The sequence below is a fragment of the Aptenodytes forsteri genome, unplaced genomic scaffold (genome assembly GCF_000699145.1).
Source record: "Aptenodytes forsteri isolate BGI_AS27 unplaced genomic scaffold, ASM69914v1 Scaffold182, whole genome shotgun sequence".
Classification (NCBI taxonomy): domain Eukaryota; kingdom Metazoa; phylum Chordata; class Aves; order Sphenisciformes; family Spheniscidae; genus Aptenodytes; species Aptenodytes forsteri.
In genome coordinates, this window is record NW_008795932.1 from 2816458 (window position 1) to 2840935 (window position 24478).

Below are 24478 nucleotides of genomic sequence, written 5' to 3' on the forward strand. Positions count from 1 at the left end.
CTAGCACTCCCCAGGGGTTTCCTTTATATGTGTGGGGGCTTGGCCGCCATTGTTCCTGGCCCTGCCCAGGTCCCGTCAGCCGCTGTGGCGCGAGCTGCGGGCTCCTGGTGGGTCTCTTCGCTCCTTTCAGATTCCCCAGGTTCGGGAAACTCCCCTGTACACTGCGCTAGAGCGCTCCGCTGCCAATCATGCTGGCACTAGAGCTGCTCGCCTTGGCAATGTGTTTGTGTGTATAATTTTTCCCGAACACAGAAGATCATTTTCAGGGTCAGCTTTCAGGTGCAAAGGTGAGCCTTCAACAGCAGAAAGGGGTAGGACTGTACGTGGGGGGGATCAGCTATGCAGGTGGTGTGCATACGATGGATCACTATTGCATGTAGGAGCAGAGTACCATGTCTTTGTCTTGATGTCAGAAGAAGTGCCTATGAGAGGGAAGTAGCCAGAACCACGGGGAGCTGGGATGCAAGTGCCTGCAATGCTAGTTGCCACCTATACTCCTGAAAAAAAGAGGAGAGCCTATGAAATGAAACCCTTCCCAGATAGGAGAACACCTGGAAGGAGAAGATTCATGTGGCTCCTTTCTGTTTGCCTGCTGTGCTGTAATGGCTGCACGAGTGTGAATTCTTGTTTTCACTCTGGCTGTGACAGCTTTATGTTTCCTTGATTTTTATGGGTATGGGCCAGTGCTAGGAAACTGGATCAGAGATGCTGGACTTCAAACAGCTGCAGTCTGTGCAATCGTTGCTGTGCATGTGCTGTGGGCTCCTTTATAAACACAAGGCTCACATCCTAAGTGTTGATAGAATAAAGTTATCTCACCTTTGAAAAGACTGACATGACAAGATTAAACTCATCCCCTTGTTATAGTATTGCTCTTCAGCTGTGCTAGTGCCAAACACCTGCCAGATCATGCTTTTGCCAAGTATTGTGTGTAGGGCAATTATGTGAGGTCTGAGGCATTTGTTGGAGGGCAAATCCTTTGCTTTTCCAGGAGGACAGCAGAGGCACTGGCCTTGCTTCTCCAGGCCATTACCTCAGTTATATCATTAAGTTAAAGCCAAAATGATGCTTGTATTAGAATACATAACATGCCAAGCACATCATTAGTGGTAAACCAAAAGATACTAGCAGCTGTGGCTAAAAACCTAATTCATGTCGACATGAGGTCTTGTGTGACTTTGAAAACCAGGAAATTCACTGTGATGGCTCAAGCAACAGCCCAGCATGTTCTGCCAGGCCTAAATATCCCAGCCTGGTAGAGGATGCTTTTTATGTGCAGAAACATGCATTGTGCACAGATATAAAAAAAGGAAAATAACATAATGCATCTACAGGTGCTCATGTAAACTGCTCTCAAGTGGATTTCCTGGTTAGGTGTGATTCAGCTGCCACTGCTTTGTATTGGGCCTTAAATTTCCACTGTTGACTGTCATCTTTCAGCCCTCGGAGTGTTTAATCCCTGTGGCATTAGATATAGTCTGTTATATTTCTGCTCATAAACGTGTGCCCCTTTACTGTGTGTTCATTCACTTGTTTTGCACACACTTATGTTATTGAACTGATTATTATACATGGGCAAATATCGAATTCTATAACACAATCACCATGAAAGGCAATGTTTTGGCTTTATTCCATAGGTTATTCAGATGGATATTTGCTAGACCAGATGGCCTGGTCCTGCAAGGGTTATAACTCAAATCTTCAAACTTCTGTTGATCCAAGAGGAGTAGGTGCAGGAGAGGAGTGAGGACAGAAGCAACAGCTGTAGAGCATTTTTGAGGATGATTCAAGCAAGATGGGGTTTCAGTGACTCTTGATCAAAGTCAGGGAAATCATGTTTGACAAGGGAGGTTCTGTAAAGTATGAGCTCTGCATTCCTGGGGCACAGCCATCCACATCGTGAGCCTCTGTACAAAGTTTACCTTAGAGGCTTTCAAAAACTTACACCCTCATCTTGCAAATTACAGAGTATTTCTCAATGGTGCTGAGCCACCCTTCTAGCATCCTAAAGGCCAACAGTCTTGAGAAGGCTCTGCAGGTTGGAAGGTGCTTGGAAAAGCATTGACTTTGGAGAGGATATGATGAAAATCTGTCAAACTTTGAGTGGTATGGAGGTATCGTAGGAAATTATTTTCCACTGTTTCTTCTGTTGTAAAAACTAAGGGGAAGCAAATGAAACTAGCTGATGGCAAGTTTAAAATGAACAAAATGAAGTTGCTTTTCATACAATAGGTATTGGAGCTCCTCTTTGTAGTCTGCTCTGGAGGTTAAAATTTTGTGTGTTTAAAAAAGTGCGTATGAGTTAACTAAAGAGAGACACCTGCAAACATCTAGTCAGTACAAAGACATTATCTCTGCTTCAGGACGTCAGCGAGTCTCTTGCAAACTGTGATTGGTGATAGCAGGACAGTAGGCTGGAGAAGTCTCCCATAAGGCCACTGCTGCAGATGGGATAGGAGCTAGCTAGACCTTTGGCCTGACTGCTGGTAGCTATTCTTAGGCTTCTGTACAGCTCTTGAATATTCTTAATACCCTCATTGCCCAGAAGGGGACAGAAGTTTCCATAGCCCACTCAGGGCTTGGGCCAATACTGTCTATAGCTGTTGAGGAAGAGTAGGAAACACAAGAAAGGTGACATGAAACAAATGGGTCAAGTGATCACTACTGTGATTTTCCACAGGAAACCAATCTGTCGGAGGAGAAAACTCTAACCAGGAGCACCCACCTTCTGCAGAGGTGGTGGATGAAGGTTTCATTATGGTTTACACTGGGACTTCCCTCACTAATGTGTTTCCAAGAATATCCGAGCTTTCCCTTTGTGCTTTATCTGTTTCCTTTCATGCTAATAATCACATACGCAGCAATGACTATGCGAAACAACTTTAGTAGATTAAGTCTATATTCTCCTAACAATGTTTTTTTTCATGGTAATGACTCGCTCTGATAAAAATGCAGAAGGAGTATTATAGGATTTCTAACGAGAATAAAACCTCTGAAGTGGCTTGGCTTATTAGAGATGCAGTAACTGCAAGACCAAGCATAGAAAAGAAAAGCAGGCAGATAGTTAAGGCTCTGGGCTAGGCTGCAGGAGACCCAGGCTTAAAACGGGTGCAACAGATTTTCTGACCTTGGGCAAAGCAGCTAGTCTTTGTTCCTGCACAATGAAGCTGGAGAACCTCTTTCCCCCCAGGCTTTGTATATCTTGCCTGCTAGATCCTTCAAACAAAGGTTTTGCTTCCCCTTCCTTCACTTGTCTTCCAAATTGGAGTTATTGCCATTTTTAGGGCTTCTGGAAAAGCTGTGGAAATCTACCCTGTTAGATACAGTCTATCCACACAGAGCCCTGTGCTCTCTCTCTTTGCCCCAAGGCAGCTGAATATAAGAAGGGTCTGACCTGAAAGCCGTGCAACTCTTATACCCCAGAACTGTGCTGTCAGCAGGGCTCACCAAATTAGCATGAGCACAGTGCCTCTGGGTCGGGGCTGGCTAGCATCCAGTAACTTGGGGCACAAGGAAATGAGGCAGAAAAGTCTGCCTGCAAAAGGTGCCCCAGACATAGCTGGAGTCTGATATTGCATGCTGGTTTGACGGCAAAGGAGAGCTTTTGCTTGGGTATTTTTAAGGGATGAATTTTGGGACCAGAAGGGCTGTGTGTGTGACTTGGTTGCAGGTAAGGCTCAGGCTGGAAGTGGTGTTTTAGACACACAGAGCTATAATAAAGTTTGAGAGTCAGGTCCCTGAGTGTCAGAGTGCAGCAAGGACCAGCTGTGCCTGAAGGGAGATGGAGCTGGGAGCAATACCATGACTGGCAGGGCAGGGACCTCACCAGACAGGGCTTATCCCATAGCACCCCAGCGAGGGAGCAGGAGGCGTCAGTGATGGTAGTCAGGTTCAGCTGAGAGTCCAGATCACCAGACTGGTCCACGGTTGATGAAGCAAGTCTAAGTCCAAGCCAGGAAAGTGATTCTGCAAGTCAGGGTCAGGATTAGCAGGGGGCATTGCCAGGCTGCTGCAGTGTAGTTCAAGCAAGGGCCAAAGGTGAGAGCTTAAAAACAGCTTCAATACAAAGGAGGGGGAACAACCATCTGAACTTCTAGAAGCAGGATGTGCTCTCTGAGCGCTTACACGATGTGAGCCTGAGCTTGCATGAACCAAGAATTAGTCCTTATCCCTGCAACTTCCAAATAAAACTAATTATCACTCCAAGAGATGATGTGTGTGTGTCCTTTTCACTGCTGAAACCTTGAGCCCGGTGCAGGGAAGGTGCTCCAGTGAGGTTACAGGCCTTGTTTGGGCTGCTGTGGTGTTCAGACATTGTCACCAAGTCCCAAAACTCTTAAATGCCACCCAGCTTACCCAGGGCTGGTGAGCTGAAGTGTGACTCCGAGAGCCTAAGGAAGCGGCAGGCAGCAGGAGCCTTTGCACATCAGCATCCAGGTCGGCGGGCAGTGCTCTTTCAGGAAGCACATCTTGACAGTAACAAGATGGGAAAACACTCCAAATTTAGAGATACTATTGAGTTTGAAATCTGAAAATAAAACCAAACCCCAACTGCCCAGTAATTGGTGTTCCTTGGAGACAGTGGCTGTGGAAACATTGCCTCCTCAGGGTTTGCTTCTTACCACTCAGATCTTCTTACTTTATTGCAGAATAAAAAATAATGTGAGCATAGCTCAAACTGACCTGGTAATGAAAAGTGAAAGTGTGATATCTGCAGGTTTTTTTCTTATTATTTTTTGTTCTGGGAATCATCTCTCTCAGGAACCATTCTTAGCTACTGACTTCATCTGGTTAAGGTCACTCAGCACTTAGCCTCTCAGTCCAGCACTTACACATCTGTATAATAACACCTCATCTACTTCCTAAGGCTGTCATGCAGCTCACTGGAGTCGTCCATATCTGTGATTTCTTTTCTGAATCTTCTGATTAAAAGGTGAGGTGTATTAATGTTAGTATCTGCCTTACTACTCTGAGTATGTTCTGAATCCTCTTGTGTATGCGGGCGACTTCAGCTTCCATGTTGAGTATTTTTGAGTCCTCTTAACTGTAGTTAAAGTACATTCTACAGAGCTAAATAACTGTGGTTTGATAGAGTTCTTTTTCTTAACAATAATTAGAGGGGTTTAGATAAATTCTGTGGTTTTCTGTGACCCAGAATAACAGCTGCAGATTGTAATAAACAACTCGAAGCCAGATCACATACTAAATGTGCATCGTGACAGCTTAATTCTCAGCAGTGCAAGAATACTAGTAACTTGGGTTTTTTTCCTTACATAAACTTAGAAAACATTTCTTTCTTTTCAGCATTGGCCCCTGGCTGGCAGGTACATTACTGGTATGTAATGACATCTACTGGCAACAAGAAGTTTGCAAAGTCTCCAGCACTTGTTTCTTTAGAGGATTTCTCTGCCAAGATCCACTGGCAGTGTGGAAAGGAAGCATGTGAGAAAGATTTGCCAACTTTGTGCTTCTTCTGATAGAAGAGATGGGGGAGGGGGGGAACAGATCGCCTTGATTCTGTCATTGATAACTGTGGTTCGAATGCGGGATGCTCCTGAGAGTGATATTGCAGTGGATAGGTATGGATTAGCTGCCTGTTAGGTGGAAAATAAAAAAGCTTTCCTAGCAGTCTGGAGCAGCCCACTCTGAAGTGGATCTCGTAGCCTAATGAATCACAAAGAGCTGAAGCATTATACGAAGCAAGTTGCTATCACTGGTCTATCAAAAGCATCTTAAGCGTTCTCAGCCCCTCTCCCTGCTACATGTTTTCACATCTATCTAGTGAAGCAGCCAGATTTTCCCCTTTCCACTGATCAAAGCTGTTGCCAGGCTGAGTTTCCTTGTTCATGGCTGAGAAGGTGCAGGTGCCTTGTTCATGGGCTCTCTTAAGGTGCAGGTGAGGGCAGGTGAGACCATGGCAGCACCGTGTTTCATGCTGTTCTTTACTTGCCCAAATACAACCCTGGACATTTAATTTCACCTTTTGGGTCTCTCACCCTTTTTCTTAAGCACTACCTAGAGATTTTATGTCTCCCAAAGTTCACAAGGCCTGTTGTGTCTGGCTTTGACAGTAAGATGGTGATTTGTGTCTCAGACCCTGCTGGGTAATGGACATGCACATAGTAGCAAGTGCCAGAGGAGGAAAAATGTGGGTTTTTTCATGGCAAATCTTTATTTCCCTGGTTAAACGGTGCGTGGACTGTTAGTGGTTGTTATTTCAAGAGAATCTGATGCATTTGGTGTTGTGAGTGGGTTTGGGTCTCTTGGAGACTCAGTTTGTATTTCTGGCTCTATATCATTGGCTCCGTAGGGGATCTTGGCCTTAGCTTTTCCCCTTCTTGTACCTCAGTGTTCAAGTCAAATGGGAAGAATGATCATGACCATTGTAATGCACTCTGAGATGAAAAAGACCTAGGGAGCAGCATCACTTTATAAACAAAAATGTCTGGTTGGACCAAAACAATTTAGAATTTTGGCAAAGACTTGGCTGAGCAGCCTCAGGTATGTTTGGCAGTCAACAGGGGCGTATCATTGCAAGTTATAAGTAGGTGGTGATAAGACTTAAGGCAGGATGTTGTCTCCAGTTTGGGCATGACATTTAAAGATAGATGTGGAGAGATGTTGCTCGTTGCAGAGAGCAATGAGAAGAATGATCAGTGATTTTGCAAATTTAACTGACAGGGAGAGATTGAAAGGAATGGGCTCTGCAAGGAGAGGAGAAATCATGGGCTAGATGATGTGGTTGATCTTGAGGAAAAGCTTTCTGCACATTTCAGTGAGGTGCTGGAATAAACTCTAGGGGGTGAACGTGGAATATCAGTAGCAGCAGATGTTTAAGAGCAGATTGGCCCTGGAGTTTGGAGTGCTCTGACACAGTACTCCTCTGCCCTAATGTGCTCTTCACAGAGCTACTGAAATTTCTGAGGGCTGTGTGGAGATCTGAAGCATCAGGAATTTCCCAGAAACAGAGCAAAAGGAATTAATAGATGTTTCTCGCAAGGCAAAATATCAACCAGTACGTGGCAAATCATCCACAAGACCAGAACTATCTTCTGTGTGCTACTTATAGGTGTAAGGACATAAATTAATCAATGTCATGATACATGACTGGGTTATTTTTCTACTTCAGTGAACACTTCCTGTCTAGCACTTGGCAAGCTGTTTGTCTGGTCCTGAGCAGTGGCAGATGCCAGCAAGGAGCATCAGCTTGTACTTCAAGACAAGGAAGTTTTCAGAGCAGAGCTGTGTTTTTCAGGTTTCAAAGTGTCTGACAAATGTATCTTTAATTGAGGACCCTCTTGCCCCAACCATGCAAACAAGAAAAAACAGAATTTCAGGAACTATTGGTCCTGCTCCTGGGAATCCAACCCATTGTAGTCCAGTTTATTTCTCAGGTTATTCCTCTGTGTAGTGGGACTGTGGTACCAACTGATTCCAGTTATCATCTACCTCCTATTCAGTATGTTCAATCATAAATAGGTCTGCAAACCATTTGACTGTTTCTTAATTTGAACATTTCAGCAATTGATTGAGCAACTCTTCTAGCTGTTGTACAAAAGTATTTCAAACACAACAGCTCCCCCTTGTACTCTCCTGTGCTCTCTCTGTTGCAGAGGTAGATGCTTTCTTCAAGTACTCCTCTTGGGGAAGTCGTGATTATAGATGAATGAGCAGTTCAGTAGTTGTCAAAGGTGTCTGACCACCCCAGTCTTTCAGCAGTTACTTATGCAGTGAGTGAAGGAGTGTCACGGTGGGGTTGCAGCTAATATGAAGCTAAGGAACAGGATCTTGGGCGCCAATGACAGCTTTGAAGTCTTTAGGACGTTTCCAGGCTATTCTGAACTCTGAAATGACCTTGATTAGGGTATAGCTGTTTACCACATCAGTAAGCTCTGATGCATCTTCTCTCCTGCAGTGCCAAGTTTATGGGTGACCATGTGTCAAATTAACTGCTACACAGCTTGTTGTTTTACCTATTTTGATGCAAAGGTGGGGTATCAGGTTTCTTCAGAGAAAGATATCTGTTGGTATCCCTGAAATATGATGCACCTGCTCTCCCCAGAACAATGACTAGGATCATATCATGAAGGGTCAGAAGGACCCTTCTGGTCTCATGGTAGGGTCCATGATGTTTGTGATAAGGTTCAAGGGTTCAGAGACCCTTGAAAGACAAGGGCTCCTGAATTTCTCCTGGGGAAGTACCTTTTGGGGACAATTGACTTCTATGCAATGCATTAATTAAAATCTTTGATATGTTTGCAGTACAAGAAATGTCCGTAACTATCATTTAACCAGCTGTCTGCATACTGGGCTGGGTTTCCTGATAGACTAGCCAAGCCTATGACTTCTATTGACCCCTGTGTATCATGTCCACATGACCTTTCTGTTTGTTAAATCAGAATATAATACAGAGACCCAGCAGAAAAGATTTTCTTCATTTCTTAGAATGAACTAAAGTGAACTCCAAGTTGAGATGAATGTCTTATTTCTTGTAGAAGGAGAAGATAATGCCAGTTTTCATGTCAAATTTGCCAAGATATTAATGGGGTTTTAGCATCATTAAGCTAATAGAATCCTGTATCTGTGCGTTAGAGAATGGCAGTCATTTGTGCTGCCTGTCTGGTCAGCAGCTTTTGAAAATGGAGCTGGGTGACATATATCCACTCTAGCTCTGCCTCTCAGTTGATCTGCAGATCATCCCTGGCTTTTAATAAAACCTTTGTCTTTGCCTCACCACTCTAAAAAAAGACAAACCCAAAATTTACAATATTTTTCAAGAAAATATTTATTTTGTATGGCTGCTGGAGATAAAGTTGTGAAATCTTTCATTTCAGCCTCCTCAAATTGGTAGCTCCTGAATGGAAAAACCTAGAAAAGAAAGATATTGCATCCTTCTAGACCATGCAGTCTCTTGGAAGTGTTCTCAGACATTTGAACCTGAAGACCACACTCAACCTGCGACATCTCTTCTGTCTCTTCTTCACTTTTCTCAACAAACAGTGAAAACAGTTCAGTGGGTAACCATGGGTCAGCAGTAGGCCACTTACCCATGATCTTCTAGTTTATTCTTTGTGAACTTCAGGTTGCCACGTTAAATGCAGGCCAAAGAGCCAGGAGAGAGAAAGAATAAACTCATGGTTAGGGCACTGACTCTGTGACCTTTCATATGTCTTCTCTGTACCTCCGACTCGTCACCCTCATGAGATGAAAGCAGTATTACAGTTGCTGTAACTTCCTTTCCTTTCACAGAGATGCTGTGAAGTTAATTAACAAAGGAGAGAGGGGTGTGTTAATGGTGAAGTGGTAACACTGCACAGTTCAATTTTGCTTCTGTTCCCATTTAATCTTGCCCATTTTGTTCTGTTTCTCTTCAGCTCTTGCTATTTTGTCTCTTACCTTGGATATAGATCCCCCAGTTTGCGCAGCTGTCAATATGCTGAGTGTGTGATTCATGGGGTTCTGCTTGGCAGATTTTTGAAGGTCTCCCAATGACACCTTTATTGACATTTGTGACAGGGTTAGATTTTTTAATTTCATTTTAGGATTAGAAAAGTGGTACTTTTGTGTTAGATGTAGACCAGTTTGGAAAAGAAAATAAAGAAAACGTATAGAATTGACCTTAGAATGATCTATCTTCTATCATCTGCTCTGTAAGCTGAAGGAAAGTCCAGTGATTTACTCAAATTTGACAGGCAAATGAGAATCTAACCATGTGTTTTGGACTGATTTTTTTCCCATTATTTTCTTGTTTAGTTTGCTCTCATTTCCATTAACGTAGGCCACAACCCAGAGTTTGAAATAAAGTATGTGATTATAGGCCACAGCTGTTCTCAAGTTGGAAGAAATATTTGTAAACTTGGCAGCTGCTTGAGGAGCTGCAAGTGGAGGAAAGAAAAGCAGTTAAACTTGAGTAGATTGCTTAAAAACATCACTGAGGGATTATTCCTTTGTGTGCTTTTGATGTCTGTCTATGATCAGGTAATACTGAATTGTTCTATCTCTGTATCTTTCCATATACCTGCAGATCCCTTCCTCCTCCATTTTAGGTGTCTTTCTTTTCAGAGAAATTCTGCTATGAGGCTGGATATGGCAAAATCTCTGTATTAGTTGTTCCCAATCTGAGGAAACATATCATCTAGCAATTAGGTCATCTGCTTTTTAATTTCATAGTTATCTCCATTCAGCCATCTGAGGATCTACATGGGATGTAGATATAATTTGGTTACAGACCATGTACATAATGTTCAGGCGATTCTGTGGGGTAGTGAGGCTCAATATAACCCAAGTGAGGTGAATTGTTGGATGATATCCAACGAGTTAAGCTACATGTGAATATGGTGAGCATGTAATGGAGGGATTAAAAAAACCCCAAACAACCTTCATGACCATGGAGGGATCACTAACCTAGAGCTGGTGTGATCTGGTAAATCCATGTGACGCTGGTGTACCAGGAAGACATCCTTGCTCAAATGTAGAAATCGGATAACTCTGCTCATGTACACTAGCTAATAAAGGAATCTACCTGGGTGTGTCTATACTTCCCCAGCTCACCGCTGTATTTTTAATGGATGATATGCTTGAAGCCAAGGGTTGTATCTTTATTCTTCGTCACCCCAGTACTCTGTCTGCAGCAGCTGAGTGTTGCCTGTGCTCTGAATTTCCTCATGATGTGGCATTTCCTTTTGTCCATTGTGTCTGGACAAACCATGTGCCCATGTAAGCCCTGCTCTGACACCCCCCAGGAAGGACAGAAGTAGTGCTTAGGCCTTGCTCTGTATCCATTGTGGCTCTGAACACTTCCATTAAAAAGTAAATACAAGCAAATTCAAAATTCTATCCTTTTTACTGAATTCTGCCTAAACTTTTTGTTTTAATATGGCTCAGAAAACCTTCCTAATTTGCTTGCAGTATTTATATCAATTCTTTGAGGAATGAAAGATGGAGTTTTCAGAGTGATTTCTCTAGTGCTACATCCTCAGAGCTTGCAGTATTCAGTATTTTAGGAACTTCCTAAGCCAAGCTGCCATATTTGTTAATGCACTTCCTCACAGGTACAACTACCTACACATTCAAGTTTTTGTCCACGAAACTATTGACCAAGGAAGCAATAGGTCATCCACCTACAGCATAAAACTACTCCAGAAAGTGTAGGCTAAGCCTAAGGGAAGCTACCTTAGAAACTATACTCTGTTGCCCTCCTCAACGATAGTCTTTTCTGCCTTTGCTGCTTCTTCCCAGTTCCCTGGAGGGCCTGGTCCTTGTTACCTTCCTATTCTGGTCCAGATGTTTCTCCAGAAAGGGACAGCCTTCGAAGTTCAGTTATCCATAAAGTAGATGGGTGGAAATAGAAATGCATGGCATAAACAGATAGGTGTGGTTTACATGTCACCACCAGAATCTCGTTGTGTTGAAGCCGGGAACACAGCCAGCCTGTGGGTATATAGTATTATTTTTATCCCTCTCAGTGGCACAGCCAGGTTTGGCCTTGGTGCAAGGAATGCCATAAGCTTTTCTTCCCCAGGGCTTGATGCCAAAGGCTGCCCGTTTTCCCACTGTGGTGGCTGGATCCTTCAGCCCAGCGCACTTGCAGACCGTGTCTGCTTGGCAGCTATTTCACTGGCCTGTGCTCTCTGTCTCTGCTATTTCGTTATTATATTTACACATTGCTTGCAATTTAAACGGAGCTTTGGAGTGTAGTGACTGTAATTTAGTATTTACTCATACAGTGTCCAGCAGAGTGACCCAAGCAGGGAATAAATGAGGCGTTGCTTTAACTCAAGTAAATAATCGTTGAATAACTACTGAAAAGCAAAAAATGGCATTTGTAGAAATATGTAGCTACCTGTGCACTACGTAACCTCTGTGTACTCACAGTCTGTGTCAGTATATGACTTCAGCGCTTGCAGTACCTGCCTGCCCTCTCTTGCTCTGCAGTATCTGCTTCCATGTGACTGATTGCACTTCACAGCCATATTGCAAGAAAAGTCCTCTGGCTGCTTTAGATCAGATGGCAGCTTGCTAAATCTAGGCTCTTTTGACAAATATTTTGTCAACGGTGAGCTAATGAAGGTGTTTATTCTCTTGCTAACTTTGGTGGAAATGTTCGATTAAAGGCCACTGGCCGTGCAGCACAGAGGATGAAACTAAACATAGGTGGCTGGCTTTCCAGTGGATAAGAAAAGGACAGCATGCCCATGAGCCTGAAAAGGGAAAGTAATCAGGAAAATCTGCTGCCTTCTTTTTGAGTTTAATTGCTGGAGCTGTAACCTCCCCAGCAAGAACTCCTCTTGAACAACGTTATTTCAGGCCCCTGTGATTTCTTCTTTGGCCAGTTCTGTCATTCTCTAATTGCAACTTTTCCTGGCTTTAGAAAGTGGTTTTCAGGATAGATGCGCTGGCAGACCCCCTCAATCCACAAGTGCTGGAGAGAGAGGCGAGCTCTTTTGCTAACCCAACTGACCTAATTGGAGGGGTTGAGGGGAGGGAACAGACACCTTTTGGGTACACCAGCACTTCCCTAGTTCTTAGCAGCATGCTGAGCACAATGCTTGGCATTTTACCTGATCAAAAAAATCTGGTGGACAAGTGAAAAGAAAAGGTGATCGTTCTGCGATGCAGTTCATGAAGTTGGGTAGTTTTAAAAAAAAAAAAAAAAAAGGAGTTGCTTGATGAAGTAAATTGCTCTGGCAACAGGGCTCCATTCCAGTTAGCTGCATCCTCAGTGGGGGTTTTGGCAGCTGGCTGTGAGTTAAGGGTGCAAGCTGTTCGTTGCTTTCCTATCCCTGCCTGTCACATCTACTTTGGCACTATGCAAGCACAGAAGCATCGATGCTTTTCTGCTTCCTGCTCTCTTCCACTGCTCAGTCCTGTAGGTTATGCAGTTTACTTGGTGAACGTGAGAGTTTTGACCCAGGCAATACAATCTCTTCTTGTGCTTTTATTGAGGTTCAAACAGCTGCTGAGCTTACCCTTAGCCTGACAGGTTTTTCTGCGTAGTGGGGGATACAAAGCAGCTAGCCAGGGTTAATGGGGAGTCAGTGAAAGGGGCAGAAGTAGGAGCCCTTTCCATTCTTTAGCCTGGAGGCGTTCAGTGGCGGTTCCCCAGGAGACGTTAAACCTGTCTCTAGAGTCTATGTTGCTTCTGTGCAGTTTTCTTCTTGGGGAGGAACTGGTAAAGCTGGTGGATACTCAAAGATTTCCACTGCAAGCTGGTAAAACTCTCTAGCTTTATTTCCATTAAAGGGTCAGCTCTGTGCCGGGCTGTCTGATGTATGGCAGTGCTGGGCTTTGCTGGATCACATATTCCTGAGCATGGTGCAGCCCTGAAGTCCCTCTCCCCTGCCTGGTGACTCTGGAGCTGGTCAGTGGGTGGCAGTTTGGGTTGAGCAACCGCCTCTGGCATGTATGGTCACCAAGTGGGAGACAGTCTACAGTTCTTTCCTGCAAACGTCCATACAGTCTCCTGGCTGTGAGGGCCCACAAATCTGCTCTGGGCTTCACATCTTTGTAGGCAGCTGCTTGACATCTGTTAAGAGTCAAAAGGACAAAATCACACTGCTTTAGTTAATGAAAAAAAATGCAAAAGGAAAAAACCTTTTTCTTTTCCTGTGATGCTATTGGCTTAGGAGGCAAGTTACCATTTGCATCTGGGAAGTATGTTGGAGGTTTTCAACACCAAATTGGACAAACCCTGAACAACTTGGTTTGAATTCAGTGTTGATGGTGCTTTGACTGGGAGGTTGGACTTGAAACCTTACGAGGTCCTGTCCAGCATGAATGGCTCTATGAGCGCTGTGGATCAAACTTATTGACTGATGCTAGGATTAATTTGTTCAGCTGTGCCAAGGAGTTGCTACGTCATGGAGAAAAAAAAAGAAAAAAAAAAGGCAAGAGAAAAAGCTAATTAACTGTATTCCTTTACTTTGCATAGAAAAGACACATATCGTTCTCCTACCTATGCTGCACACTTTGCCATGGAACAGCAGTTCCTTCAAGTTATATTGACCTCTCAGAGCAAATGATTTCCTTAAAAATCACATTTGCTATTTGATGAGTTTTCTATCTCATTAGGGAGCCATTCAAATACGGCAGATCTGATTTTTACCACTAGCTGCATTGCAAATTCGAGACAGAGTGCTTCATGAAGATTCAGTTAGCAAGAAATGTGATTATAAAAGTATCTAATGACTTTAATTTGCATATACAGCACAGAAACTTTCCAGATACTATCTTTTATTAACCTTTAAATGCCAAATATACCTATGAATAAATAAAGCCAGATTTTGTCACTCTGTCTGACATTGACTGGAGCCTTGTCCTAGGAATTCATCCACCTAAGTCTGCTGGACTACTCCTGCAGGGAAAAAAGGTCACATATAAGACTGAGTGTAACAGAATTTGGCCTGAATTTATCTGTATATGTAGGTAGTCTTCATGTATATACAGGCAACTTAGAAATATATACATCAATTGCTTAGCCACTTTAACGTTCTTTCAACAAGATTCTTCTGTGTTACTGGGTTTTTACAAAAGCAGATAGGGAAAAAGCTCTCAGTCACTTAGGTCTGCTTTGTGGCATGTCATTTGCCAGCAGTGCTAGTGGCTTTACATCCCACATACCGATGTCCACTGTTTCAGGTAGAAGAGACACTGGTAACAGTCCATTAAAGGACTCATGCCAACATCTCTTGTAAAATCCAGCAATGCTGGAACCTGGGTGCCATGAGTCGGAGCATGAACATGCAGAACAGACGTAGGCAGGCTACTGGATCACGACCAAGGGATCCACAACAGCCGGCATAGTCCTGCTCTGTTCACAGAGCTCTGGCTGAAACCTACTCTGAATCTTTGGTGAAGTTAGCTGTTGACTATGAGAAGTACTTATTGATAAGGTCTAAATGGAGTGGCTTCCAAGGTTACGTTTTGGCCTAATGTGAGCAGATAAAGGGGAAAAAATTCCCACATTTGGGTTTTTCCAAAAATTTCCATGCCATTGGAAATTTGGTGTGGCAGTAAGTTGGCCATGCCAAATTTCAAGTCCTCGTGCTTTGAAATGTGGCAACAGGAGAGTTTCTCAGTGAAATGTTTATATGCTTCAAATACTTTTATTTAACAAGGATAGGTCTCTAATCTTGTTCTTGGAAAAAGACTGGGTCTGGATGGTATTTACAAAAAGGAGGGGAGGGAGGGTTCAGCCAGAGGAAGACACTGGAATGGAAAATTGAAAGTGAACCTCTTCAAAGATGGGCAAGTTACAGGTGACTGAGAACAGTATTGTTACAGCGAGGAGGAGAAGTTGGCCTTGACTCTCAACAGATGATAACTGTGCTGCCTAAAATACACAAATATACCACAGAATGGTATGGCATTTCATACCTCATATAAGGTATTTTTTTTGTTGGTGCTGTAGGGTGAAGAAGGGCCCCCCGGCTTTCCTGGACTGAAAGGGGATAAAGGAGAAAAAGTAAGTCCGAGTCTTTATTAATCATACTGTGAAAAGTTTAAGAGTTTATAAAGCTATTGTGCAAGGCTAATGAAAACAGGCCCTCTTCTAAGTCTTTTGTTTTACCTCTGTGTTTTTTGTTAGGAAGGTGCTAAGAAAAGGAGAGTACGCTGTTGTACTATTTTTCAGCAAAGTGCACCTTAAAATCTTTAAACCTTTTGATGATGCTCAGCCACATTTGACAAACGTGTGGAGATCTCAAGGGCATGAACTTTGTCTAAACTTTGTAAAACTCCGAAACAGAAGAGAAGAATGAAACAGAATAGAAGCTCAATGCCAATGCCTCCACATACAGAAACACCAGTGTTTCTTCAATATGAGACATGGAAGGCCAAAGATTATCACGTCCTTTCTTGCATTGAACATAAATAACTTTTGGTCCGAGATGGCCTTCAGCTGCTTACTGTGTCATCAATCTTAAAAAAAAAAAAATTATCCTGCACTGAGCTTGCTCTGTCGACTAGTATTTACTTTGGACACATTTGTCAGAAATGCCTTAAATATAATTTGCAGGAGGGATTTTAGGAATTTAAACTTTTTCCACCTCTTGTAAAATAGCAAATGTTCAGGATTGCAAGGCAAGATCCGCCTCCAAATAATACACAACAAACCAGCTCAGTATAATCACAGCCCAGAGTGGCAGTTTGCAGTGCCCATGTCGGTTTCTCATTTGAGCCTTTTTTTACAATATACTTAAAAAGAAAGTGCTGCAGTGCCTAGAAGTAAAAACACCGAGCCAGTTCCTCACCATGTACATTGGCTTGCCTGTTGTGTGTCTATTGTCTTTCCATTCTCCATTTGTTTTTTAAATTGCCAGCTGCACGCAGCAAACCTTGCCTTTTCCCTGCATTTGCTGCAGTCCCCGTTAACTGTGGTGCTGCCAACCTCAACATACTTAGTTCCATTTGTCCTGGTGCATAGGAAGCTTTAAAAGGTGGTGCCTGGTTTTCTGTTTATTTGTTTTCTATGGCTTTGCACGTTCACAGCCCTGAGACTCGCTTCCCGGTGGCCAGGGCAGTTCCTGAGGACTGCTTGAGTTTTTCAAGGCTTCTTTTCTGTTTGCTTTTAAGCTCATTACTTATGTGCATTATAGCTGTGCCTAGAGGCTTCTGAGCTTTGGGGTGGATGTTGTACAAGCAAGGAGTGAAAAAAAAAACATTGAGTATTTAGTGACAAAACAGCATTTTTTGAGACAGTGGAATGGTGGACAGAGACGCTGAGGGGAGATGATGTTAAGATGACTCAATGGTTACGTGTCTGCACTTTTTAATATAAAAGCTGCAGAGCTTTTATATTAATTTATTCTTAAATGAGTTAAGTGGCCAAGAGTGCCTAGTTTCTCATTAGCAGCTCATCAATCGGCCATAGTGTGTTAATGTCAGCAGCAGCTCCTCCAGAGACTGTAAATAATAAATGTTTGCATTGAAGTGAGTCTCCTCATTCCTTATTCTTGTCTTGATGCGTTACTCATGTCCTTGCACTTGCAATGGGTGTTAATATTGTGCTGACGACAATTCTGTTGTTGTTACAGGGGTCCCTGGGCTCACCTGGCCCCCCTGGGAAGGATGGAGCAAAAGGAGAAGCCGTAAGCATTTTTGTTCCTCCCATGTAATCCTTGCCTTTTAGTACAAGGCAGGCAGTGGAAATCAATCTGTATTGAGTGGAACATGTCTTGGGGATTTGTACGGCCATTTTAGGAGCGGCAGAAACAAATGGCAGGAGGTTAATAGCCGCAGCACTCTCCCTCGCACGTTTGCAGCGATGGCAGGTGTCGTATGGATTAGCCATCCTGAGAGGCTCACGGGGCAGCTCTGCTACCGTTCATTAAGATGGGAAACGGGGCAGTCGTGGCAGCCTGTGGTTTGGGACCCGCTGCTGTGGCTGTGTTGGTTCATAGCTGCAGCTGCAGACCTTGGCCATTTGTTTTTAGGCTGGCAAAGAGTCATCAGCTAGCGGAGATGGCGGGGGGTGCAGGGAACCATCCTCTTGCTTGCGCAACAGGCAGGGGTGAGAGAAATAGATGTATATTAGTCACAGAAGCAGGGACCTGAACTCCTCTTGTGCACTGGTAAAAGCTAAGAGCAAAGGAGGAGGTGCAGGGTCAGCTCAAAGAAGGATGAAGCATACCAAATATTGCCTTTAAGAGGACTACAGTTGAGGCATAAAACCACAAACACATTTTCCAGAATCTTATATAAGTGTGTTTTAGAGCTTTCCCTCCTTTCCCCTGCTTGACGACCATCCCTTTGAATTATCTTCATCCTGATGGTGGACCTTTATCATCTCGTTCACTGTCCCTTTGTGGCAGTCATTTAGTGGTGACTGGAGGAACCTGGGGAAAGGACTCTTCGGAAGGTCAGGCACATGCAAAAGTAGTGGTATGCAGCAGAAAAGCTCTTTTTTTTCCTGTCACTTACATCCTATTTCTGCTTTGTGCCACACTGTCCCACTTTGGAAAAACTGTGATAATTTTCCCACGTAGCTTCCAGAACTCATGCAACTTCATCACATCACACATGGCATAATCTGGGATCAGACAGTGACAAACTTGTACTTGCAGAATTTCTTATAGGACGTGTTTATTGCACTAAAAGGTCACTATTCAAGAACAAATGTATTATGATATTTCCAAGGAGTCCATGTTTGTAGATTGTAGTCGGTGCAAGCTGTTCATAATTTAGGGAACTCATTTCTTGCTACTTAGGTCGTTGTTTTTGTAAAGCAGATGAATAGCTACTTCAGTTTTCGGTTTGTCTCTTTCTGCTTTTATTTTTGTGAAGAAAGGACACTGCAAACTTTCAGCTCTCTGGATAGTGGTACTCAGGACTGTAGATACTGGATAGAGCTTCCATTTCTAAAACTGTATGTAATGACTGTTTTGAGCCATCCTAGCCTTTATGTATAAAAGATTAGAATTTACCCCTGATATTGCTGTTACTTGCAGGGTCGACCAGGACAGCCGGGAGCATTTGGGCTGCCTGGGCCAGCAGGTCCAAAGGTAAGCTTTCCATTCTTTCTTTACATGGACAGGCATATTTTTTTCACTGACTTTTTATATGTGTGGATTGCTTGAATTACTTTATGTTTATGACTTTTGGTATTCTCACTGGTGAATGAAGAAACTCAAAATGCTCATTTTCATCAGGGGTCTATCAGCAATTAGGCAAGGTATGTAAAAAGAAGAAATACCTTTTGTTCAATCAGCAGCGTAGCTGGAGAAGGTGAAGAGAACATGTTTTGGGGCACATAAGCCTTGCTTCATGTCTTCAGTAAGCCTTCCCAACTCTCACAAAGATGCAGGTGAGAATTATTATCCCTACTCTACGACTGGAAAAAAAATAATCATGGAGAGATCCTAGCCTGGATGTTTCTGCCTATTTTGGGAGCTTCGGTTTTGCACCAGTAGACAGTGGCAAAGTGATACAGAACTTGAGCCAATGCTTATATCACTGGGTTTGGTTCAAACAAGGTACTTCTGAATGGGGATCTGGTGAGACTTAGCTGAGCGTCAGAAATGTGCCTGAACTTTGAAGCCTTTCTCATGAGCAATTCTTTAACCTCCTTTCAAAGTCTCAGCTCTCCTTACCTTGTACCCTGGTTACTGAGGGGATAACTACACCTCAGGTGGTTTCAGTCTTGTTTCTATAACACAAAAAGAAGATGGTGCACTAGATTGACAAGTGTGTTTTCAGGGGCATCATGCACAGCAAGTTCAGCTCAGCCTATGAAAGGTGCTGCAAGGACAACAGATTGATTGCCCAAATTTACTTCACCCAGTTCTGTTCCTGTATGAGTAAAGGCCTTTGAGCATCACATCTTTCTGGAAGAGCCATATCTAGCCATCTAAACCTCCCACTGAGTTCACTGATGCCTTTGTCCTCAAATAGAAGTTAAGTACCTGAACACCTTTCCATATGCAGTCCTGATTGTCACTTGGCTCTGTCGGAGAGGACTCTGTGAAGCAGTTCATTTATATAGGTCCTTCTGGGCTCCTCAGCTATGGAGAGGCCCTTTCTCCAAAATGTCTTTTTTTTCGTAGAGGGAAATGTTCATCATTTCCTAAAGTCTCATCAGGAGGGTATCGGAACTAATGGTGTGTTTGTGGATTTAGCAGAAATACTTGGCAGCCATCCCACGGTTCTCTGCGGGAGCCATATTGCCTTCAGCAACACAAAGGGGTTGATTGTGGAAGCTGCATGGCAGCATGTTCAGCAGGGGATAAATGACAGCTGTAAAGCAGGGCTGGGCTGAGCTGGAGGCACTCTGGATATTGTTTTGCCCTTCAGTGGGATTTGAGAGTGGATGAAATGAACTGGATTCATCATCCACAAATGCCTGTCAGCTGCATCTCTCCTATCATATAAATAAATACGTATTTTTCTCTGTCCTGCAGAGAAATTACAGAATCCTGTAATTCCTGTAGTGGAATTACAAACCAGTAGGCTATACGATGCTCCTTGTGGTATGAAGTTCCTCACTCTTGCTTTGCAAAGCTTTTACAAACCAAGCTAAACCAAGGCATCAACATCTACCTCCAGAAGGGCTTGATCCTGGAAAATGCTCCATATTTCCCACCAGGGTCATGAGGCGCATATAGTTCAGCCAAGTAACAAGGCAATGCTGAATAGAAGTTCAGCACTATGGACTGGCAGGATAGGTGCTGGTGGGGCTGGACTTAAAGACATCTGACTAGGCAGTGCTAAGTGCTCCCAGGGAAGAGGCAAGCTTGGCTAACCCCAGCCTCTCAGCTACAGTGGCTAAATATAAAACGATCGTGTGCTTTCACAGTGATTTTTATTTACTTCAACGGATGTGCTGGCTATATGCAGTGTCCTTGAGCTGGATTCTGGCCTGAGCTATTTTAAGAAACAATCCTGACTTTGTTGACAGGGCTTTAAAATCTAAAATATGAATCCACACTCCTTTACTCCTCGGCATAAAGCCCAGCCACCTCGCTGGTGTGGAACGGGGTATGTAGCGATGGACGGAGGTAGAGCAATCAGAAAGGTCACATCTCCAATTACTGTTGTAATGATTGTCTTTTGCCAGATCACTTATTTTTATTTAAAATCATCAGCATCAATACAGTGGCTCTGGGCTCTACCCCAGGCTCCAGGGAGAGCTACCTTGCAGTTTCTCTGGTTGGTTGGGATGCGGTCCTTCCCGGCTCAATCCATCATAATTTGCATTGAGCTAGGCAAGCGCAGTGCACGCTCAGCAGCTGTACGTGTACCCCAGGAAATTCAGCCCCCTGTTTATCTGCTTGGCTGAGGGATTTCCAGTCTTTTGTCTCAGTGGGAATTGCCAGTACTTTCTTTTAAAGAGGTGCCTCGCAGCTTTTACAGGCCTCATTAATTGTGTGAAGCTTCCAGTAGCACAGGTAAGGGTCCTGCAGACTTCTGGTGATAGAACTTCAATCCACAGAGGTACCGTAATGGATGATGAGCCCATTAGGGTACATGTATGGGTTACAGGAATGAAATGGCCTCAGATTGTCACCTCCAGTTTTACTGCTTTTGCTGCTCAGTGAAGTCTCCAGGGGAGATTTTTCCTAGCTCAGTGTCTTCATCATAAAAATGTGTGGGGTTTTTTGGTGTTTGGGTTTTTTTTCTTTTTCATCAAACTTGGTGGGTAAACTTCATTACTCACCAAGAAGGATGTATGATCCTGCTGGCTACGAGCTGGTGGAAGCAAAGAAGAGCTCTCAAAGTCAGCCTTGTGCTAATCGGTGTTGGAACTTCTGGTTATAGCAGATGCCACGGTGGTCTGAGATGGCAAGAAATATCCACTGGTCAGTGGAGAAGGCTCCCGCATAAATATGTGGGACCTGGCACGTTAATTTAAATGGAGTAAGTGGGTCCAGAGAAAAAAGGCCATAGCTCAGGTCCCTCACTGTATGATATTATAGCAGTGAAACAAAGCTTGAATTTTTAAGACCAGGCCCTTTAGCCTGTAAAATTCTGCAGCAAATATTCAACCTTTTCCTTCTTTATTTTCTGTATCTTTAATAAAAGGTTAAAGAGGTTTTTTTTGGCTGTCATTGCTATGGCACTGACATAGCTATAGCATTCCCATCTGAACTGACAGTTATCTACACTTGATAGAAAAAACAGAGGGAGAGGGAAAAAAAATCAAGCCTTTGAAATATAAAGTATTAGGTAAGAGTTTCACTTTGACAAATTTCCGTCTTCTTGTTTGCTTCAGCTGTTGAAGGTCTCACACTTCTCTGGTTTACCAGACATGATCTCAGCACAGGCCTTGAGTGGGATCAGCAAGTCTTCTCATCCAGACAAACCCAGTTTCTCTATAATTTTTGCTGAATGTTGTAACCATGTTTTAGGTAATGGTACTGAGTTGGACTTTGATAATTTGGACAACTCGGAGCAGGCCTCTATTTCTGTAGGAGTTTCGCCTACACTTTGATAGTAGTATTTTTCTGTGGGCTGAAGGCAGAGATTTAAGTGCATGCCTGCTGCTCTCCCTCTGCCATTAGAGGACTTGCACCGCTTCCTGACCTTGCAGAGGTCCTCAGGTGCCTGATATTGTAGAGATCCCAGAGCCACCTTTGATTGTGCCTAAGTCCAGCTCTTGTTAACCTGTTCGTGAATCTCCCCCCCTCCGAGTTTGCAGTGTGGTTCGCTTCGATACACAGGTTCAACCACGTTACAGCTGGGCTGATGAACTGTTCTCAAGCTTCAGGGCACGGCTTCATCTGCTTTAACAAGTCAAGTCCTCTCTGGCAGAGGGAGGGGACAGTTTCGGCAATGCATTGCTTAAAGTGGAGGTGAAACAGCAGCCAAGTACAGTCCAGCCAGCCTGCCAGGTCTGTGCTTAACGACTGCTCCAAATGAGATTATCATTTGGGCTAAGGCAAGTGTAAACAGTGGTGTGACATGACCAGCCTCCTGGGCACTCCCACTGGGACAAAAAAGCTTCGGTTCTGCTAACAGTTCATTGCAAACACATCTCGCATTTTTAATTTTTTTTTAATAAGAAACATCTATTAATATGAAACGTAGAAATTATTTAAAAATAAAATCTTGATCTGTTTTAAAGCCTTATCCACTACAGCCACCCAATACAGGAGTTGACAAGATGAGAAAGGAGAAAGAAAAGGAAAGTGAGATAAGTAACGAAATAATCAGCTAAACAGGTGGTATAATAGATCTAACCAGTTCTCATGGCCACCTTGTCAGGCCCAGGCTGCCTCCATAGGGTGGCTCTGAGGGCTGATCCTGTTCAGCTGAGGATCCAGACCATTTGCATGCATTGTAAGGTACATAAAAGCACACAGCAAGAGTGCTCTCCATTTCAGTTTACCTTCTCCAGGGAGAGTCAGTGTGTAACCAGCTGAAGAACTGCTGAAACATACCTGATCCTCTTGCATTTCTCTCACTTATGCTGAAAATAAACATTGGAGAATATAGTTCTGATCTGTTTCTTTTCATTTACTTTTCAAAATATGTAACACTTTGAAGTCTATGGTTCATATATGCTGAGCTGCAGCCTTTGCTGCAACATCTGCAGCAATGCACGCCTGTGCTTTGTTGCACCGACAGCGTGTTCAGGAGTCAAGATAGAGCTCAATCACCCTGCGCACAACAGGCAGGCAACGACTGCCATTGCCAAAGCTTCTGAAATAGCCTGCAGAGGAACTTGCATGGGCCAGTTTGCCTTTGTAGGGCAAGACTGAAAGCTGAAGAATAAACCTGCTGATGTCTGAGCACTGGGGACAGAGGAAAACATTGGGGTGTCACTTTGGGTAAGTAGCTGGAAAGTCAGACACTGCTCTGTGTATTAGCACTGAGACAGTCGAGAAGCCTCAACAGCCCGCTGTGAGCCCAGGAGTGCAAGCTACAGCTCTGAATAACTGATTTTATTCTTGGTCTTTTATGTGAAACAGTTTCTGATGTTTTACTGTATCTCAATTCCTTGCCAGGGATCTGAGGGAAAACAGGGTCCTCCAGGAATTAAAGGCTACGTAGGAGCACCGGTAAGTCATGGCTCTTATTAAATTTTTGGCACTCTAGAAACTTTCTCCACTTTTTCGGTGTGTTCTGCCCACCTATCTTTTTTTTTTTTTCGGTAAGTCAGCTCTTATTAAATTTTTGGCACTCTAGAAACTTTCTCCACTTTTTCGGTGTGTTCTGCCCACCTATCTTTTTTAATTAAGCAGTTATAGGGGTATGTCTGACCGCTTACCTGTACTATGTCCAAATAGTGACATTTTCTTGACTTCATTGAGTTTCTTCTGATTTCCTTAAATGAGAACAGACCGGTGGCCAGTAGAGAGACGTCAGTAGAAATGACTTGATTACAGAGATAACAGCTGGTGATTTTGTGATGCTCCCACTGTAATGCAATTGCTTTGGTATATGTTGATGCACCATTTATATGGTGCTTGAAAACTTCATCATAACACCAAGAAAAAATACCGCCTCCCAGCAAGTTTCCAATCATATTTTCAAAACTGTCAGGGAATAGCCTTTGGGCTCAGGGGACAAACCTGCCTTGAATGAATGGACAGCAAGACCAAAATAAATCAGAGTCTATCAAGTTAGCATCTCTGTCTTGTGGTCTCACCTTGGTAATTATGGAGGCAGCCTTTAAGCTGGTGTTGTAAAGGCTGATTGGATTTTCTGATGTTTAATGACTCGACTGTACATCAGTGCGCTTTAGTGGCATAGCAGATGTGCTCATGCACCGAAAGATTTCCCTGTGCCGGACGAGGACTTGCTTTACAGCTCACTACAAAGGGGTCCAATGTGTTCAAAAGAGCTTGTGCACTTCTGTCTTTGCCCAGGTGCATGCTGTTTCCCTGTATGGTCTAAGGCTGAATTGTATTAGGCTTGAAGATGATGAAATCATAGAATCATAGAATCATAGCTAAACCATGTCCCTAAGCGCCTCATCCACACGTCTTTTAAATACTTCCAGGGATGGGGACTCCACCACTTCCCTGGGCAGCCTGATCCA

General features: G+C 43.5%; 1 protein-coding gene across 1 annotated transcript in view; it reads left to right on the forward strand.

Moving 5' to 3' along the window:
* Positions 1-24478, forward strand: part of COL22A1 (collagen type XXII alpha 1 chain) — a 214455-nt gene that overhangs the window by 88821 nt on the left and 101156 nt on the right. The window contains exons 12-14 of the mRNA XM_009285084.1: positions 17034-17087; positions 18447-18500; positions 23442-23495. Coding sequence (XP_009283359.1) covers positions 17034-17087; positions 18447-18500; positions 23442-23495 — 162 coding nt within the window. The remainder of the gene's footprint in view (positions 1-17033; positions 17088-18446; positions 18501-23441; positions 23496-24478) is intronic.